The sequence below is a fragment of the Gorilla gorilla genome, chromosome 21, assembly GCF_029281585.2.
Source record: "Gorilla gorilla gorilla isolate KB3781 chromosome 21, NHGRI_mGorGor1-v2.1_pri, whole genome shotgun sequence".
Classification (NCBI taxonomy): domain Eukaryota; kingdom Metazoa; phylum Chordata; class Mammalia; order Primates; family Hominidae; genus Gorilla; species Gorilla gorilla.
The window spans coordinates 17,848,678-17,870,820 of record NC_073245.2 but is presented as its reverse complement, the minus strand read 5'-3'; the positions used below and the strand labels follow the sequence as shown (position 1 = coordinate 17,870,820).

Genomic DNA, 22,143 nt, shown 5'->3' with positions numbered 1-22,143 from the left:
GTAGAACCCAGAGAACGTTATGCTAAGTGAAATAAGCCAGGCACAAAAGGGAAATTATTGCATTATTTCACTTATAGGTGGGATTTTGTTTTAAAAAAGACTTCAAATGCACAGAGCTAGAGAATGAAACAGTGAATACCACTAGTGGGAAGCAGGGAAGAGGAAAAGGGGTGATATAGGTCAAAGGATACAAAATAGTAGACACGTAGGATACATAAGTCTACAACAGGGTCCCTAACCTTTTCGGCACCAGGGACAAGTTTTGTGGAATACAATTTTTCCATGGGCAGTGGGGGTAGGTGGATGGTTTTGGAATGAAACTGTTCCACCTCAGATCGTCAGGCATTAGATTCTCATAAGGAGTGGCACAACCTAGATCCCTCGCATGTGCAGTTCACAATAGGAGGCGGAGCTCAGGCTGTAAAGCTTGCTCACTGGCTGCTCACCTCCTGCTGTGCAGCTTGGTTCCTAACAGGCCACGGACCGGTACCAGTCCATGCTGGGGAGTTTGGGACCCCTGGTCTAGAGAGCAAACGTGCAAAATGAGGACTAAAGTTAATAAAATTGTATCATATTAGGAATTTTTGTTAAATAAGTTGATTTTAGCTGTTCTTGTCATACACACAAAAAAGTAACTACGGGTGAGATGATACATATATTATATTTGCCTCCCTACTGTAACCATTTTTCTGTGTATATGTATCTCATAACATCATGTTGTAAACCTCAAATATACAGAATGAATAAAACAATTAGCTGTAAATTTGGCTTTAATGTTCCATGTTAAAGCCAAATGTCTATGTTTGTAATCAGCTAAATTTTATATTGTGCAGAAGCCCTGAATTTCACAGATGCCCCATATTTCATGGATGCCCCGTTCAGTTCATAAGCTCTTGTTTATATGATTTGTGCATGATCCAAATGTGGAAAGAAAATGAGTGGGCAGCCTATTCTGGGTATCAAGCAAAGAGCACAGGCACAGATCACGTGCAAGAAGCAGCCTTAGGCAAAACTGAACCAAGAGTGGTTTCATACAGGTGTTCCTCTAAGTCTTTAATTTTTTACTTATTCCTTTCCCCTTTTTAATGTGATAGACACCTAATCACCTTCTGCTGCCTCCCCAACCTCAACTTTGGTGTTCTTTGGCAGATAGTGACTTCGGTGTTCTTTGGCAGATAGCCTACAAATGAAATTTCAAAGGCTAAGCATATAATGTTTGCTCACTTGATGTAAGCAACAGAGAACTAAATCTGAACTTTGGCAAAAGTCTATTAATAATTGACAAATAACAGAACAGTGAGGATGTAGAAAGCAATACATTAAAAATAAAAAACAACAAACTCCATCTGGGATAGCAATAACCTGTGAAAATGCTCCCCCGGCTAATTTGTATCAATGATTATGAACAACATGCTAAATCAGTACTTCCAAAGTCTATATATGACTATTACAGGTCTGGGGCAAATGATGAAGAAACTTTGGCTGATAATATTGCAGCATTTTCCAGGTAAGAAAATTTATTTTTTAAAATCATGTTTTAAAATTACACAAAGACCGTACCAAAATAAGATCTCCTAGTTTTACGTTGGTGGTGTGTAATTATTTGTTCAGATTTGTGCTTAGTAGAGAGGGGAAAGTTCTTGGGGCTGTAAGAAATCTTGGGCCTTTAAATTGTTAAAAAATATTCCAAGTCTGTGAATCTTGAGGAACTGACTGCAAAAGCCAAACCTATGTTACTTCACTTGGAAATATGATAACAATGAATTTAACTACATATAAAAATAGCGATAAATTCGGATGACTTTTCTTTTTCTTAGTATGACAGTAAATGTTCATGGTGTAGGAAACAGCATTAATGCCAGATAACCATCTTATCCGGATGAACCAGATTGGATTGTTGGCTCAAATGTTCTCTTCCTGCTGGCTTTTCGTGTTATGATTCATTTTGATTACTGTTGTCTAAACTTTCACTTTAGATTTCAATTTGTCTATGCAGCATTAATCTTTCAACTTTGCTGTTTCATCTCTCCTTCAAAGCACTTCATCTCTCTTCCCAAATTAGTTTTCCTTTGACTTTCATATTTCAAAGCACAAGATGGTGGGTGACATGGTTTATGTTTTCTGTTTGTAATAAAAACAAGAAATAAAATCATTTCAAAGGGTTTTTTTTATAGCAGTTACAAAAATGGTTTATTTGCTGGAGCAAGAGAGGAGCGCCTTCACTACACTACACTCAGTCTCATCCATCTAACATTATGGCTGTTAGTAAAGGCAATCAGTATTGTGGGTACTCATTGATGGTGATAAATTAAAGACAAAAAGGCAGAAAATATGCGGGGGGAGAGAATTAGCCTTCCTCCCTGATTTCTTCTTTAGTCTACAACAAAATCACTCAAAATCAGTTTTCCATATTTAAATTAGGAGAAATAAAATTATCCTGGCCAAGGTGGTCTCTGGTAGGCAGCACTGATTCACCCACAAATCCATGTAGAAGACTGAAAATGGCAATGGGGTGAAGGATACGGCCTCTCCCCAACCCTTTCAAGCCTTGACTTTGTCTCAGGTTTTGCCTGGAACCCAAATGAGCTCAACAAATGCCAGGGAAGTCATGGGAAGGGAAGTTGACTGAGAGTAGAGGGGCTTAAAATTCTGCACCATTATTTACTATTTTGGACTCACTTAAAAGTTTCTGCTCTTGGAAGATGCCCCTTCTTGGGCCGATATTAACTTTGTCCACCAAAATTTGCCTATGAGTGGTCTCTTGAAAACACTTTAACCCAAATAGGTTATTACAACCAAGGAAATTTCAGACCCTTGACAGATTTATAGAGTTAGTGTCTCAGCATTGCTAGACCTCCAATGCTCAAGTGATTATTTATTTCATTTGTATACAGCCTTCCTTACTTCTTAATTCCCTTTGTCGCATGCTAGCTAATTAACTAGAGCTAATTAGGAGTCTCCATGAGCTACACTGTGTACTACATGCTGAGGACAAAGCAGTGAGCCAGACAAAGTTCCTGTCCCTAGGAACTTACATTCCACTGGATGCATATCAGCCTCCATAATGCTGTTGGGTTGAATTGATGCAAAATGGGCCCAAAATAGTTGGCCAAGTGGAGGTCTCAGAGAGGATGCAAAGGGGCGCCCCAAAGCAGATGGATCACCTATGCAACCCTTTAAAGTGTAGAAACTTTGGGAGACATAGAAGGCTTGGTGACTTCTAAGTTGTGAACTGGAAAAGTGCCTAATGCCTTATGTGAATTACATGGTATTCAAGTGAGTATTCCCATGCTACGTGTGTACCGAGTAACTTAGGGATAGGACACAGATAATGAAAATGAATTTGCAGTGCCACCTTTTCCATGAACCTTGATCATTCTCTTTTGTTCAGCTTTAAATTGAAAAAAAATATCAATCAACTTTCTTTGGAGGACAGCTGATGCTATTTTATTATCAACTAGTTGAGTTTTTATTGCAATACATTTTGCAATGTGTCCTCTTTTGCTGTGTGACTCGCTAGGTGACCCTTGATTCCTCACACTGCATCATGTAGCTGGTCACGTGAAACTAAGAATAGAAATTCTGCCAGGGTTGTGGAGACTTTGGGTTGATGGCATGAAGGAAATCAACCTGAAATTTCACATTCTGATTCTAATGAAAAGTGCAAAACAATCAAACCTCAGATAACCCATTGTGACACAAAGCCAGAGTATCTCAAACACATTTATGAAATTTATACACTTCCCCATCTCACAAGTACAACAAAAGGTCATTCACAGTGACAGCTTTTATTTCTCTGTACTCAGCTCTGATGATCACATTTTGGAGTTCTGGGGACATGGACCACTCATGTGACCCAGCAGTTGCTTGGAGATATTTTTGGGTAAGACTTGAGACTAATATTACTGTGGCAATAGAAAAAAATATTTAAGAGGACAAGTAAATGGAACCACCCAGAAGAATAAAATTTCTTATGGTAGTTATAACAAAACAGGGCAAATGTCAACTTGCTACATTTTGCATGGCTGGAATTGATTGGGATTAATTCAATGAAGAACAGTAATTTGTTGCTCTTACACATTTATTCAAAGTAGCCTTCTCAACTATGGACTTCACATTGTTGTAGCTTTTTTTCTGAAATTATCAATGGTGGAAGATGATTAAACAATTTGGACACTTAGAAGCCCTCATGATTCCAGAAAAGGAAACTCTTTTCTGCTGCGTTACCTATTGAGACTGAAGATTGCATCATTTTCTTTTAAATAACAGACGGGTAAAAGTGATGTCATTCTCTCACTTTAATATTTGAGAAGTGATATAAACTCACCAGTGACATTGTGTTCTCATAGGCATAAATGTCACAAAATAATTTATCTAGTATCCACAATAGGTGAATAAGGTGTTTTTGCTTTACATATTTTAACTGTTTAGAGTAAAAAATTAATGTGGAGAAAATTGGAATGCAGTATTATAGGATTACACAACTTACAAAACATGAATCCACTATGTCCAGTTAGTGTGATTCAGAAACAGCATACAGTTATAAAGCTGGGTGAGGCATGGGTGTCTTCCTTCAACAGGGCAGCTACTTTGTGAGGAGTGTATATACCATTTGATTTTTTTATAAGTTAAATTTGAGGCCCTTGTTAGATGTGAGGGGTGGGCCAAAATTCCTGTGAACAGATTCTCACCTTTACCCCACTTCCTTTACTCTGGCATCTCATTTTCTATCCTTTGAAAACGGTTTATTGTTCAATTGGTTCAACTGTTTGCCAGTTGAACCAATTTTTTTTCCAAAGTGGAGGCCCAGGACAGCACAGTCCGAGAATATAGTGAGGTGCTATTTTATGTATGATTGTGGGAAATTTACTTAAATTTGGGGTGGGGTTGGGCAAGGCTTGGAAAGCCAGTGAGCTATCTGACATAGTTGTTGTTACTACTATTTGAAAAATATCAAAACATGGAGGACTCTTTAGATAACATGCCTGTTCCCATTCCATTGATTTTATCTAATTTTACGTAGCAATTACGTTTTGTGCATTGGTTGACAAGCCTCTGTATTATCCTCGAAACAGAAAATACTGTTTAAGGGAAATTAAGAGCCCACAGTTACTAAAGTGACTGCGCCACCAAGTGGACAAGTGTAAAGCCACTGTCTGGAGATGGAAGGATTTAACCTTGCTTTATAAATGGGAATTTGACCTTTAAAAATGTCCCTTTTGGCACGCACGCGCGCGCGCGCGAACACACACACACACACACACACACGCACACACACACACACACACACACACACACACACACACACACACACACGGCTGCTGCCCTGCAGATTTGCGTGTTCTTGTCATAAAGCTTTCATTGTTTCTCTAGCTCTAAGTAAATATTAATGCCTTCCAAGGCTGGCATGCCAATGGCTGCTATTAAGATCGTTTTCTCTCATTCTAATAACACACTTAGAGATGACTGGTAATAAAAACTCTCTTCAAGGCTTCTGCTTCTCCCCCTTCAAAATGGAGATCAAAGAATCATGCTGTGAGGGTCCGTCAGGAAGAAAAGACTTTCAGCAACAGAGCATGTGGTGTGACATAAAATAATGACAATTATAATGTTCAAAGGAATAGCACAGAAATCACACAGTAAAACTTCTTTATTATGCTTTTCAGGGACTGGATGTTTTTACTTTATTATGTGAGGAAGGGTTAGATTACAGACCCTTAGCTATTCCACAAAGCAACAGAAGGCAGAATTTCTTCTTCCGCTACAGGAAGTACGCTTCGATTAAGGGCTTTTTCTTTTTCTTCTTTTTTTTTTCTTTAAGTTACTGCATTACTATATCATACTTCACTATATTTACTAAAAAGTCATGCTGTTTCTGGAAGTAGAGTTACATCTAGGAAATACTAGGTGAATGCTGGTTAGATATGCACGTGTGCCTAAACAACACGTTTATTATACTCATGCATATTAGAAATAGGGCTGTATTTTCTTCAATTTTAATCAGTACTAATGAGAATAATAAATCAAAACAAATAGGAGATATATATTTTGCCAGGAGGAAAGAGAACTAGTTCTTCTGTAAATTTTACTGGTGAATTTTTGGTTGCTGCTTTATTGGTAATTTTCATTCCAACACAGAAGAATCACAGAAACATTCGTTTAAAATAATTTTCCGGAGTCAAAAACTTTTTAACACCCAAATTTCAGTTTTTGTCAAATAACATTTTTGAGAAAAGTGTTAAATTAAACTAATAAAAAACCTTCCCTCATCATTAGACTTTAATGAATATAGCATATAGCTAAATAATTTTGAAGAAATCAAATTATAATTTTAAAAGTAATTGCCTGCAGCTGCTGTTTATCACATAAAAAGAAGACAAACTAGACATAGCATATCTTCTTAAACTCTAATCTAAACTCTATGCATTTGTATACCATCTTGATTTTCAAGATTGGGGAAGTGAAACGAAAACTATGTTCACACAAGAACCTGTACGTGAATGTTTGTAGTGGCTTTATTTAGAATTTCCCCCCACACTGGAAGTATTCAAAATGTCTTTTAGCTTGGGAATGACTGGACAAATGATGGTACCCCTGTATGATGGAATATTATTCATCAACCAAAAGGAACAAACTATTGACACGTACAACAACATGAGAAAATCTCTAATGCGTTATGTTAAGTGAAAGAAGCCAAACTCAAAAGGCTACATACTGAATGATTTTGTTTACATGATATTCTTGCAAAGCAAAATTATCAGGACAAAGAAAAAATGCATCAGTGGTTGTCAGGGGATTGAACTGGGGAGAGTTTCGCTGCAAAAGAAAATGGGGACGTTTTTTGGGAATGATTGAACTTTTTCTAGATCTTGATTGTCATGGCAGTTACACCACTGTATGCATTTGTCAAAATTCACAAAACTGCAGACTAAAATGAGTGAATACTATTATATATTAGTTATACCTTAATAAATAATTGCTTGGGAAATTCATTATCCTCTAATTGTTAACTTTCTAACCAAACAAACAGTAAAATTGCCTCTTTTCCATTAGCTTCATGAAGTCATTTGCTTGTTTGGAAAAAATCCAATTATGTTTTTTCTTTTAACTAAAACGTAATGTCAAAGTTTTGGTTATGATTTTGAAACTCTAAAGCCTTTTATTTTATTCTATTTTTTAATTCTAGATGGAAGCTGTATCCAAGGATGCTCCGGAATGTTGCTGAAACAGATCTGTCGACTTCTGTTTTAGGGCAGAGGGTCAGCATGCCAATATGTGTGGGGGCTACGGCCATGCAGCGCATGGCTCATGTGGACGGCGAGCTTGCCACTGTGAGAGGTAGGAGGAAGATTGTCACCACAGGGACAGAAGGAGGCTAACGTTTATCGACTTCCTTCTCTGAATGCACCAAGCAAATATGTTCCTTGATGTTTTTACACTCAGAAACATTAAGCTCACGGACTCTATCATCAAAATACTTATTCTTGCATGTCCTGCTCCTCATCTTTCCAGCTGTGTGACTGGGCAAGATATCCTCTCTCTGCATTGGTTTCCTTGGCTGTAAAATAGGGACAAAAATTGTACCTGCCTCATTGGGTTATGGTGAGAATTGAATGAGTTCAGGTATACAAAGTTCATGGCAGAGAGTAGTGGCTCAGTAACTGTTGGTTATATTATGGGTATTAATAGTACTGTCTCAGGAAATGGATCTCTGACAGGTAGACTCGCCCAAAGTCACAGCTAGGTAGTTACAGAATTGGAATTCAGCCCTGTGGCTACCTTATCTCAAAACCCTCCTGCTTCCCCCAAACCAAAGTGGTTCTCACAGCCAAATTGCAAATGGAGCAACGTGGTTGGTTGTGTTTTCTTCCGTGGTTTTGGATCATGATTCTTTTTTATGGATGAGTTATATTCCCAATAGAGCAGTTCCAGCTGTCTTAGGAGGGAGTGATGAGAAAATCAAATATGATGTAAAGAAATCTCTTATTAGGGCTAATTTATTAACTTTCCAGTTCTCTAGCAACTGTGAACATTTGAAAGGCTGTGCAGAGTAAAAAATCTCCCCAAATTGTGCTCCAGAAACTAATATAAAAGTTGGAAATGAATTCTTTTGATGCTAAGCAGAGCAGAAAAAGAACACGACTATATAATATTTTAAAACATTTTAGTTTTAAGAATTAAGGATCTTGTGAATTCACCTCCCTTCTTGAAATGTCTGACATAAAATTCTGTCAGGGATATCAGAATGGCACAATGAGGTTTTGCTGGACAGACTTAGCAGCTTCCTTAATTCTAGGACCACATACAAATAAGTGGCTTTGGGGCCTCAGCCTTTTGTCTATGGTAATCCTGAAACTTAAGTAGAGAGAAGAAAAAAAAAAAAAGGAAAATACTAAATGGGTAAATATCTATACAAAATCAAGATAATAAAGGCCCTTTCAGGCTTGAAGCTATAGGCAACAACCTTAGAACAAAAGAAAACAAATGAACACCAAAAAACTAAAACTTTAGTGCTCTTAAATCTCAATGAAAATAAAAAGTAAATGGTAAACTGAAAGAAATGGAAAAAAAATATGAGACTGTGAAGGGTTAATGTCCTTTCCACGTAAAAAGCCCTTATATTTGAAGAAGAAAATAATATATTGCTCAAAGGGAAAAAGAGAAATAAGTGAACAAAAGATATAAATAGGAAATTTACAAATGGAGACATAAAAGTGACCAATAAATATATGAAAAATATTCAATTTCATTAATAAGCAAAGACATGGAAATTATGACCATCTATTTTATTTTCCATATATCGAATTTTTATTTTAAGATCAGGCAGTATGATTAGGTTAGGGAGAAAATTTGCATTTCAAACAGTGTTGAGAAAAGTATAAAGTGGAATAATCTTCCTAGAAAATAATCTGGCACTGTATATCAAAGCTCTAAAAATGTAAATTCCATGTGATATTAAAAATTCTCTTTTAGGAATTCCAAGGAAATAATTATGATTTTTGAGGAAAAAAATCATTTCTGCAAGGATTTTCATGCTTCTTATTTTTAGCAGGAAAATAATTAGAAAAAATACCCAAACATCTTATAATTGGAGATAGTTTGCAAAAAATATGATGCATAAAAATGACATCAAATTAAAAAATTATACTATAGGAAGAGTGCAATAACGTAGAATGATATTTTAATTTAAAATTGTGAGAAATCAGTTGCAAACAATAGTCAGGTCCTAAAATACATTTAGTTTCAAAGATAACAATTTACAAATGTTTATTTATAAGTGATGAGATTACTCCTGACTTTATACTCTTCTGATTTTTGGCTCAACCTTATAAACTCTTCTTTGAATTATTTTGTAAGGAGGAAATGATAACAATTAGATTTAAAAGAGTAGAGATAAAGGGACAAGGGACCATGAAGAGAATGGAAATAAAGAAAGGAAGCAGAGAAAGCAAAAAGCAGAGCTCACTTGGTAAGGCACCCTGGAGCCAGCAAATTATTTTTACCACATGTATTAGTTCCTTCTCACACTGATTTAAAGATACTCTTCGAGACTGGGTAATTTTTTAAGGAAAGAGGTTTAACTGACTCACAGTTCTACATGGCTGGGGAGGCCTCAGGAAACTTACAATCATGGTGGAAGGCAAAGGGGAAGGAACGACCTTCTTCCCGTGGTGGCAGGAGAGAGAAGTGCAAGCAGGGAAATGCCAGATACTTATAAAACCATCTGATCTCATGAGAACTCACCCACTAACATGAGAACAGCATGGGGGAAACCACCCCCATGATCCAATCACCTCCCACTAGGTCTTTCCCTCAACACCTGCGATTATAATTCAAGATGAGATTTGGATGGAGAAACAAAGCCTAACCATACCAACACATATTGCTTTATTTGATATTTGACAGGTGTTTCTGTCCCTATTTTGTGGGCAAGTAGCTAAAGTTCCAGAGAAAACAGTTTTTCATAGCTCGTCAATGACAGACTTATTCTCCAAGTCACTTTTGATGGTTCCAAGACCAGTCTTTATTCTTGGTGGAGTTGGGCTGAGAAGAAAGAGGAGAAGAAAGCAGAAAAGAAAGTAGGACTATTTCCTCCAGAAGTAACCCTAAGAAGATATTAAATGCCTATTACAGTCTTATCCCCTTAGATTTATTTAACACTTATAAAACAATTATCATGTTCCACACACTATTTTAAGTATATTAGGAGTATTATAGCATTGAAGGCTCAGAGCGGCCTAAATAAATAGATCATATTATTAAACCTATTTTACACAGGAGAAACTGAGGTACACCCCAGGTGAATAACCTTGCCTAGGGATGCACAATTCATAAGTGATAGAGATGGGATTCAGATGGAGGTATTCTGCCTCCAGAATCTGGGCTCCTCACCACTTTGCAAGAGCTTTAATTTCAGAAACTCCTATGAAGTGTCATGAGGAGAAGCCCAGTATGATCCCCCAGAAGTAATTATAGTTTTAGGAGCATGCAAAGCAGGCTCCTCAAGAGGATAAGTTACACAATAGACATTTGGATAAGGTGGATCCAGCAGAACAAAGAGAGGGTGGTGACATCGAGATTGCAGAGGAACTGGAGAAGGCAATGGAAGTGTACACATGTTGCCCTCAAAAACCTAGGGTCCTCTATTGGGTTCCTATCAGGGCAGCAACATCAGAGTTTCTATTCTGTATTTATACTAGAAACCTCTCTCCAGGGTTTCTAAGTTTTCACCTATGTTTTAAAGACTATCTATAGGTTATTAGTCTATTTAATATTTAGGTGTATCCAGAAAGCTGATGGTCATCAGCTCATAGCAGGTGCTCTTTGGCTGGTGTGTTTACGTTGTGGGACAGTGGGTTACTTGCAAGGAAAGGATGAATGCCTGGAATAGATAGTGCTTGTGCTCTGCATGTATTCCCTTCTTACTTCCCATTTCCATCAGACCTACCACTTTTTGCCTGACATTATCTGTTGCAACATGAGCCCATGGATAGGTGTGTTTGAAGTAGGGGAATGGGAGAGAGGGTTCCCTAGCTAATGATGTACAGCAGTAGGTGGATAAATACCTCAGCTCTCTTTGCTCAGGTAACTGAAGCATTTTCTAATATGTTCACCCAGTGTTCCTTGGAAGGATTGAGTCCCAGTTGCCCACTGAGGTTGCCTGCCCATGAACACACCCTCTTTTATTGGCTTCCTTCCCATTATTTTCTCACTTCCCCATTCCTTCAATTCATTGAGATCGTTTCCAAATGAGATGACTTGCTCTCACATCTCTGTGTCATTTTTGGCTTCTTGAAGTATGCAAACCAGGATAATAGCTAACTGAAGGCTATAGATATCCACAGGCAAATTTAAGTAACAGTGTAAGAATATTCATACTTGGCAGAGATTTATTTATAAAAACTCAGAAAATTCACATGGAATTATGAAGTTATTATTGTATTTATTCCATCATTCCCAGAAAGAATATGGAAATCCTCTCAAGCAAGCCAGTCCTTGGGAATATTGGGAAATCTATACAATTTGTTGTGGAGTATTTTTTTTTTTGTTACCCTCCTAAATAACTGGCCGCTAAGCATTCCTGTCTCCAGGGACTTAGAACCTAGCAAGGAAGAGAAGTTGGGGCCAGCTTCAGAAAACAGGGGTTAGTTATCAATCTCCCTGGAGAAGTGTCCCCCTCAGCATGGTCAGTGAGAGTAAGTGAAACCCATTGGTGCCCACAGGCAATGGTCTGGCCTGAGTAATTAGAATGGGCCTCCAGAAAGTTCTGGGAATTGTTATGGTGCCATAGTCTCATTTTCCCCGTTGACTCTCCAGATTTATTCAGAGTCCAACTTCAAGGGCCTTTCTGCCCTTCCTCTCACAACTGTGGGATAATAATAATCCACCTTATTAACTGGGACCGAGAACTGAACTCGACTCTTTTTTTTTGAGACAGAGTCTTGCTCTGTCACCAGACTGGAGTGCAGTGGCGCTATCTCAGCTCACTGCAACCTCTGCCTCCCAGGTTCAAGCGATTCCCCTGCCTCAGCCTCCTGGGTAGCTAGGACTACAGGCACGCACCGCGACAGCTGGCTAATGTTTTGTATTTTAGTATAGACAGGGTTTCACCATGTTGGCCAGGATGGTCTTGATCTCCTGACCTCATGATCTGCCTGCCTTGGCCTCCCAAAGTGCTGGGATTACATGTGTAAGCCACCGCGCCCTGTCTGAACTCTACTTTTTTACACTGCTGCATGTTTGTAGAGTGACCAATGAAGCTATACTTTTTTCATTTTCAAAATGATGATGAATACAAGGTTATCAAATAAAACACAGAGGGCCCATTATGTTTGAATTTCAGATAAACAGCAAATCATAGGTGTCCTGTATGTTTGCTCAATCTGGCAACCCTAGATGAATAAGAGCTCTCACCTGAGGATTTCTTGTGAGGATTCATGAAATAAATGCTAGAAATGCTTACACACTATCTTTATTTGCCCCTCAGAGCCCAAAGTCCCTGAAATCTTTATCTTTCACACACAAAAACTCACTTTCAGAAAAGTATATTCCATTTACATCTAGTGGAAATAAAAATTGTTCTTTTTCTTTGTTAAAAATATTTTTATTTTAAGCTTTATGCAGAAACCTCAGGGAAAAAAAGGTACTTTTAGGAGCCAGGCTTGTAATGTAAATGTCCAAAAAAGATGAAATTGAAACAAACAAACAAACAAACAAACAAAAAACAGTGCAAGCTCCTGTGTGGAGACTGCAGTGAGTCTGAGATTGCATGTTCCATCAGAAGGGGGCAGCCACGTCTTAGCTCTTGATGACCCAAGGGAGCAGGGATGTGGGGTTGCCAAATCTTCCAAAATTTTAAGAAGCCAGAAATCTTGATTTCTATGTACAATCTCCTGGTTTTTAAATGTGGGCAAATAAATCAAAATTCCCTAAAACACTGTTTGGGGCAACAATGTGTGGGCCAAAGTAAATATTTTTGTGGGCTACAAGTGTCCCCTGGGCTGTACATCTGGGACATCTGATTTATGTGGAAATTTACTGAGAACTAGTTTTATTTCTGTGGCAGGTCATTTTCACTTTCTAGGATTATGTTTCTTCATTGATAAAGTGAGCTACTTGAGCAAGACCAGTGGAATGAATGCCACGTCCCAAGGAGGCTGGGGTTGTTCCCAGGGATCTTACAGAACTTAGGTGTGATACTGAGCATGAGCTACTTGTGTTGCATTTTGGTGTTCAAAAGAAAAGTTCTTTAAATAGTTCTGCTGGAAAGACACACACAAAAAAAAAAAAAAGAAAGAAAAAACTTTCACAACAAAAATCTCCAAAAACAAAAACCTAGAAAACTGGCATAGAAGTGGATGATCTTTGCAATTTTTTCAGTATACAAATAAATGATTTTGATCCCATTTAAAATTTTATCAAATGCAAAAAGAAACAATTCAAAGTATAGAGCTACCTTTTCTTACTCTTCTGAAATCTACACTTTATGTCAGCCCTGGAGGGTTTAGACGCACTTTATGTCAGCCCACTTCTTTCCACTGCACTATGTCAGCCTTGGAGGGTTTAGATGAGGCAGTGAGCATTTGAATGCATTTGATTTCCATTTTTCAAAGTACATTCTTGGTCCATAGGAGAGGAACAAGATATGTAACTATCTCTGACTATTGCTAAAAACACAAACGTGTTTAATAAATGTTGCATAAACTCAGAAAGTGATACTTCAAAGTCTTGTGAAAAATGATGATCACCAGCATTTATAGAGCAATTAGTATGTGCCACGCAATTTGACTTTATTATTTATTCATCTATCCTTACCACCATCTTAAAATATGTGAGTGCAAAACCCTGAGAAACTTTCTCCAAGGAAAGTTTCCACAGGAGTGGGTGTGGAAATCGAGGCTTAGAGAGGTTAATGCTTTGCTCAGATTATTAATCACTTAGGCAGTGCTACCTATAATATCCTGCTCTGTTACTGATATTTCCAAATGTCATTAACTGTAGCAAGAATCCTAAGGCAAGCACTATGCTATCATCTTAAAATATTTATTGCAAACATCCTATGGTTTATTGTTTTATCTTTTTAACTTTGAGAAGATAAAATAAGCCACACAAGTGAAATTAATTGGGAAATCATTCGCTTTTTGCAAAATTTGGGAGCATAAACAATGTGTCATGAATTGCAATCAAACAAAAGATAAAATTCTAAGAAGTCTTTTAAAGTGGAAAAAAAATAACTGAAAAATACTGAATGGAGGGCAGTTTTTCATGCACTGTGTTACGAATAAAAAATTTGATTCAATGGATTACTTAATCAACATTTTAATAGTTGTAAATCTTATAATATTTAAGCTGTTTTATAAGTGCCTCTACTTATAATGGCACATCTGTTTGAAACTCTAGCAGATCATTTTTATTTATTTTTTTGAATTTTTTTCTTTATATTCTTTAAAGAAGAATACAAAATTATTTCTATGAATATTTAACATATTGAAGGAAATAGCAATAATAAACATAAATGCTAACACATATAAAATAGGTGGTATCATTAGGCCAAATTTTAGTCTTCCAGGATAAGTAGAACATCTCTGACTTCTCAAATATCCAATTAATAAAATGCTTACTATACCATTTGGTGCTTTAAGAACATTGCCATGGAAACCTCTCAGGTTTTATGCACAGTAGCTATAATAAAGTTTTCCTTCATCTTTCATGGAGCTACTTGAGATGTTTTTTTCTCCCTTTAAACATGAGAAATCAAAAAGAAAGAAAAGAAGGATTAAATATTCATTTATCCTTTTGCTTCTGACTTGTTATGTGGGCAAGTGCCACATGAGGGAGTGCTGGGACCTCATATCAAGAAAAATTAAAACCTACCTAATGCGTTCCAGGAATGTTCAGCATATTAGCAAATTCTTATTAAACTGTCAAAAAAAAAAGTTTTAAAAGAAATTCCAGCCCCTGGATGCAATTAGAGGCTACCGCACAGGATTTGATGGGCCATAAAACCATTAAATCTAAACACTTTCTTTTTGAGCCTAAAAGGCCAGAACATTCCAAAGTGAAGTTTTGGGACTCAGCTATGACTTGACCACCTATTAAGATGCAGGTGGAACAGATTGCAGAGTAACACAAAGAGCCACACAGACCCCAGATGACTACATTAGGGTGTAGGTGAGAGTTTTAGCTGTTGAATTTTCTGGATTTTCCAATATTAAGTGATCAACCTTAACATTGAGTGAAAGACCATTCAACAGGAAAAATTGTCATTTCCTTTGCTCTAAACCCAAACGATGTATTTTTTGAAAGCTTTATTGATTTATATATTTATGTGTTGTGCTAGGCGACCGACTAGATATATGTTTCAGCATACCTACTAGGAAAATATCCCCATTATTCTCAATTTTACCTAATCCAGGCAAAGCACTGGACTTGCTTTAAGGAAAATTTTTACAGTTTCTGAAGTGGAGTGCCTGTCACGTATCAGGTGCAATGCTTGGACTTTATGTTCTTGTGATTCATCCTTACAATAGGCCTGTGAAGTAATTCTCATTCTGTTTGACAGTAGAGAAGAAGGAAGCCCTTGACCAAGGTCTAGTGCCAGTAATGGTGGTGATGGGGTTTGAACTTAAGTCTGTTTCACTCTAAAGTGTAACCAAATTTTATGTTTTAGACTTGCTTTTCTAACAATAAAAAGTCAGTGACATGCTCTTTCTGTGTGTAAGCACTCACACACACACACACAAACACACATCCGTATTACATATGCTTATATATGTATTAAAAGATTATGGACATTTGATATATATACATATACTAAAATGCATAATTCATTGCTAAAGTATTTTCATATAAATAGTGGCTTCAGTGTTAAAATCACTTTACAATGAAACAAGATTGTTGATTAAAACACCTATTAAAAAATTAGAATCTAGCTATATTAAAGACAGTCATCAAATGGAATGATTTCTAGGATTTTGCACCAAAATTTAAGCTATTGGGTGGCCTTCTTGAGAGCATGAGATTGCTTCTTCTCAGAATTATTAATGTGCCTGATGACATTAAAATGTGACAGTGAAAAAAGTCAGAGGCTCACATGTGTATCCCAACACTGAAGTTGTTAAACACTGGGAGGTTGGTTGAAGTTGTTGTGTGCAAACTCATTACTCCTTAAAACCATTATTTAAAGGCCTATCACTGTGTTGTGGTCTCCATATGATCTGCCATTTATGCCAGGACTTGACAATTCAGTAAAATGACAGAATAATAACACAGGAATCACTGCAGTAGAGCTAATGTTTTAGTCTGTTGCAGAGTTCTGCCCTAGAAATACAGTGAAAACAAGGAAGGGAGAGCTAAGATGTCCCTGAGACTAATTGTTCCTTGAAAATATTTTCATAAGTAAAAAAGAGGCCTAGAGGTGTAGTGGCAGTGTGATCACTCAAGATTATATAGCTCCAGATTCTTTCAATGGGCCATGATGAAAGCACGGCAACGATTAAGTCTGGTTTCCTGGTCTTTCTTGGCAGTGTTTAAATTGGTTCAGTTCCATAAATTGTAAATTAAGATTTGTTTGACAACTTTTAAGTATTTCAAGCATAATTGTAGTTGAAGGTTTGTTCTTTTAGATCACTGACTTCAGAACTTTATTTTTCTGGTTAATCTCAATTGTAATTTTAGACATTCATAAAATAATGTTGACTGCGTCTATGTGATGGTAGATACTCTGTGAAGACCTTTATGATGGTAGTCCCCTGTGAAGATAGGATGACACACTCAACGGACATTATGGTGCACAGTTATGCAAACATTTCACTATGACAGGCCCTAAGTTTAGAACCACACAACTGCTTGGTACTTGGTCATTGCATATTTTCCCCATTACGTAATGACTTCCTGTGCAGATGACAAAATGCGTTTTCTCAACAAAATTATTTTTAGTGCAGCTGTTTTGATGACTAAGTTTTGTAGGAGCTTTTTAATCAAATGCACCTAAGAAAACCCCAACACTTTAGGCCCTTTGAACATATTACACTTTTTTGCTTCCTCTTTCCTCTTTTTCCTTAAAACCATAATTTGGAAACTTGACTCTGCCTTCCCATAAAAGAGAATTATTTTCAAAGAAATTATTTGGGTCTAAATTAACATGTTACTTAATTGTTCTCTTTGAATCTAGGTATGTGATTAGTCCCATATGAATTGATGTTCCAAATAATTTACTCTCATTGATAACTAATATTTTCTATTTCCCTCTATTGTTTTGTGGTGGTGGTGGTGGCTGTGGATGAACATCATTCTCAAATATATTATAATTCCCTTCCTCATCAAGCCCAGCATGATAAACTTCAGTTTTGCCTGATGGTTCATCATCTTATTTCTGTGTGTAAGATTGTTGGACCTGACATTAAACATTTGGAAACTATTTTATAACTGATAAATTGCGCTTTCTCAGCTTTGAGTAAGCGCTCTCTTCTTCATCTTATACCATTTTATTTTTATTTATTATTCACTTCTGCTTCTGATCTGAGATCTAGGAAGCTGGACAAATCCCAGATAAGCAAGCTAAACAAACAAACAAACAACAACAACAACAACAACAACAAAAACACAACCCAAACTAAACCAAACCAAAATCATGGGATAATAGTTAAGTGTACTGAGGGGCCATCATGTGAACACAGTTTAATTCCTTGGCTTTAAAACTAATAAGAGAAGAATGCATAAACAAATGTGGCAAATGTACCTGTGACCCTCTCCAGAGGGTGCCAGCCTAGAAGAAAGGCAGATTTATCAGCAAGGCATGGCGGGCCATTGGCAAACCACGGGACAACCACTACCAACTTCACTGCCATTGCTCCATATTTCCCTCCCATTTTCAATGAGCCCCAACTTTGCTCAGGACATCGCACATATTCTACTAATTTGGATGAGTCCTTTTGAAAGAAAATATCTACCTCATGGTTCTCAAAGTATGGTCCTTGGAACATCAGCGTCAGCAGGACTCTGGAGCTTGTTAGAAATGCAGATCTTAGGTCCCACTACAGACCTACTGAGTCAGAATCTGAATTTTGTTAACATACCCATGTGATTCCTCAAAGATTGAGAAGCCCTGATCAGAGCCTGGGATGAAAGTTCCTGTTGGTTCCAAGCCAAAGGCATAGTTCAAGTCTTCACACATGACACTATTAGATGTAGATGGATATTGTTCCCTTCTGAAGACCCTCAAGGTCTTCTGAGAGCCTATTAAGTTTAGAATGACTGCCTGAAATGAGTGAGAAGTCACAAGGAGACTCTAGATAATTGAGAGATGTGTTCACAGTAGTCTTTGATAAAAACCCGGGACAGGCAGGCTTAGTATGCAGGCCCCTAAAATTTATGTACACAATGGATTTCCTATTTTTGCTTCTTCACATCCAGATTACCTGGATCAGAAATAAATGTTTTCATTAAGCCTTGATGTGACAAACAAACAAAACAAAACTCTGCCAAGCTGTAGAAGAACAATTGCATTTCCCAGCCACAGGGAGAACACTGCCAGTTTTTGCTGTTTTCCAGAGCTATTTACCTGTCCTAGCTCATTTAAATCACTGTACATTGGAGTTTAGGATTTGTGTCAATCCCAGACGTAGCTGCAATCATACCTGATGAGTTCTTTTAAATCTCAGCAGTTGATTGTAAGTTCCATAGTATAGGAAATTTAGCCAACCCTCTATTGAATGGCAGTTTAGAAAGGTCGAGCTACACTTACCTTATGTCAGGTTATTGCAGACCCTTGTGGCATTTTTCCACCCTAGGACATGTGATTTAACTCTAATAGAAATCTTTATTATGGGTGGGTCTGAGATTAACTTTTATTCTATAAAACAGAAATCATTCCACTGGCCGTAGCTCATTTTTTGAGATGGAGTGGGGGGAATGGATGATAGTAAACAAGGATATTAATCTCATTTATTTTTATATCATTATATTTATAGTTACATTGCAAATGGAAGAGTAGAGAAACCAAAAACTTATACTGGGAACTTTACAATTTTTCTTCCAAGTATTACTGATTGATGTTTGGACCCAGCCTCTTAGACTCACTCTGCAGCTCCTCCCATGGAAATTTGTGAACAGGTTAGGGTGGGGATAGGGAAAAGCATGTTCTTGTTTCACTTCTTGGATTATTTGTTCCAGGCTCTCCAAAGTAATGTGTACCTTGGGAATGCAGAAATTATCTCCTTAGATATTCTCTCCCTATATATGTCCTCACAGGGAGTTCTTGGAATTGGAGAAGATTCCACTCTCCTTTAGGAGCTTTCTCCATAAAGGTATTGAGCATTGGACACTATATTTGCAAGGGAAAAGAGAAATGGGTCTCTTGAGCATCAAAATAATTGTAGAAGAATCTCCAAACTGTTTTTCAAAATGTCTGTACTAACTTACATTCCTGCCATCAATGGGTCCCCTTTTCTCCACAAGGGTTCCCTTTTCTTTGCATCTTCACCAACACTTGTTATCATTGGTGTTTTTGATAATAACCATTCTAACAGTTGGAGGTGATACTTCATTATGATTTTAATTTAAATTTCCCTGATAATTAGTGATACTGAGCTTCTTTCATATATCTATTGGCCATTTATATCTCTTCTTTTGAGAAATGTCTGTTCAGATCCTTTGCCCATTTTTTTTCTTTTTTCAACTTTTATTTTAGAATCAGGGAGCCATGTGCAGGTTTGTTACAAAGGTATATTGCATGATGCTGAGGTCTGGAGTGCAAATGAATCCATCACCTAGGTAATGACCATAATTCCCAACAGGTAGTTTTTTTCAGCCCTTTTCACCCTCCCAACCCCACTGTTGTATTCCCGAGCATCTATTGTTACCATTTTTTTGACCATGTGTATCCAATATTCAACTTCCATTTATAAGTGACAACATGTGGTATTTGGTTTTTGGTTACTATATTAATTCACTTAGGTTATTGATTTCCAGCTGCATCCATGTTGGTGCAAAGGACATTATTTTGTTATTTTTTATGGCTACATAGTATTCCATGGTGGATATGTACCACATTTTAAAAATTCAATCCACCATTGGTGGGCACCTGGATTGATTCCATGTCTTTGCTATTGTGAATAGTGCTGTGATGAACATGCAGATACATGTGTCTCTTTGGTAGAATGATTTATTGTCCTTTGGGAATACACCCAGTTAGTGGGATTGCTGGATCGAATGGTAGAAAAACTCTCAGGTCTTTGAGAAATCTCCAAACTGCTCTCCATAGTGGCTTATTTAATTTACATTCCCTACAGCAGTGTATCCGCCTTCTCTTTTCTCCACAGACTCACCAACATAGTATTTTTTGACTTCTTAACAACAGTAATTCTGACTGGTATGAGATGGTATATCATTGTGGTTTTGATTTGCATTTCTTTGATGATTAGAGACGATGAGCATCATTTTCATATATTTATCAGCCTCTTTTATGTCTTTGTTTGGGAAGTATCTGCAAATGTCTTTTGCCCACTTTTTAATGGGGTTATCTGTTTTGTCTTGTTGATTTGTTTAACTTTCTTATTGATTCTGGATATTAGACCTTTGTTGGATGCATAGTATGCAAATATTTTCTCCAATTTTGTAGGTTGCCTGTTTACTCCTTTGATTGTTTCTCTTGCTGTCCTTTGCCTATTTTTTAATTGGGTTATTTGTTTTCTTGCTATTGAGTTGTTTGAGTTCCTTATTTTTTTTTTTTTTTTGGATATTAGCACTCATTAGCTATACACTTTACAACTATTTTCTCCCAATCCTTGGGTTGTCTCCTGATTCTGTTAATTGTTTTCTTTGCTGTGCAGAAACATTTTAGTTTCATACAATTCCTCAAAAAACTAAAAATAGAATTGCCATATGATCCAGCACTTCTACTTCTGGATATTTATTGAAAGGAATTGAAATAAGTATGTTGAAGAGATATCTGCACTTCTATGTTCATTATAGCATTATTCATAATAGTCATGATATGCCATCAACCTAAGTATCCATTGACAGATGAATGGATAAAGAATGAGGTGTATGTACACAAAGGAATACTATTCAGCCTTTAAAAAGTGGGAAATTCTGTAACAACATGGATAGACAGATACTATATGATCTTACTTATATGTGGAATCTAAAAAGGTAGGTCTCACAGAAACAGATCATAAAAAGGTGGCTACCAGAGGCTGGGAGAGGAAGGAAAAGAATGAGGAAAGTGACATATTGATCAAAGTTGTACAAAGTTTCAGTGCAACTGGAGTAATAGGTTTTAGTGATCTATTGTACTGCATGGTGACCACAGTTAATAGTAATGTATTGTATATCTTAAAATTACTAAAAGAATAGGTATTTAATGTTCTCCCTACAAAAAAATGGTAAGTTGGTGTATTAGTCCACTTTCACACTGCTATAAGGAACTGCCCGAGACTAAGTAATGTATAAAGAAAAGAGGTTTACTGGCTCACAGTTCTGTATGGCTGGGGAGGCCTCAGGAAGCTTACAATCATGGTGAAAGGGAAAGCAGTTATGTCTTACATGGTGGCAGGTAAGAGAGCCTGTGTGTGAAGTGAAGGGGGAAGAGTCCCTTATAAAACCATCAGATCTCGTGTGAGCTCACTCACTAGCATGAAAACAGCATGGAGGAAATCACCCCTATGATCCAATCACCTCTTTCCCTCAACACATGGGGATTACAGTTCCCTCCCTTGATGTGTGGGATTACAATTTGAGATAAGATTTGGGTGGGGACGCAAAGCCAAACCTTATCAGTTGGTGAGGTGATGAATATGGTCATTAGCTTGTCTAAATTTGTCTGCAGTGTATACACAGATCAAAACATCACATTGTACCCCATGAACATGTGCAATTACTATTTTCCAATTAAAAATAAATATAAATAAATTAAAAATAATTGCAAAGGAAAGCTGGCTGTAGAGAAGATTAATAAATAATGACATTAAGAAATTCAGGTCCTTGGCAAAATTAGAAATACATACAAAGCTATCCAGAACTTATTTTTCCAAATGCATTAGGCATCCTCTCACCTTACCCTTTACACTTGCATGGCTTCAGAGATTACACAGAAAACGTTCAGAAACATTGCCCCAGTAGATGATCTTGAATGCTATGAAG

At 37.0% G+C, this 22,143-nt stretch overlaps 1 protein-coding gene across 1 annotated transcript in view; it reads left to right on the top strand.

Moving 5' to 3' along the window:
* Nucleotides 1-1,312: 1,312 nt before the first annotated feature.
* Nucleotides 1,313-22,143, top strand: part of HAO1 (hydroxyacid oxidase 1) — a 57,485-nt gene continuing 36,654 nt past the window's right edge. The window contains exons 1-2 of the mRNA XM_004061793.5: nucleotides 1,313-1,507; nucleotides 7,187-7,338. Coding sequence (XP_004061841.1) covers nucleotides 1,371-1,507; nucleotides 7,187-7,338 — 289 coding nt within the window. The 5' untranslated portion in view covers nucleotides 1,313-1,370. The remainder of the gene's footprint in view (nucleotides 1,508-7,186; nucleotides 7,339-22,143) is intronic.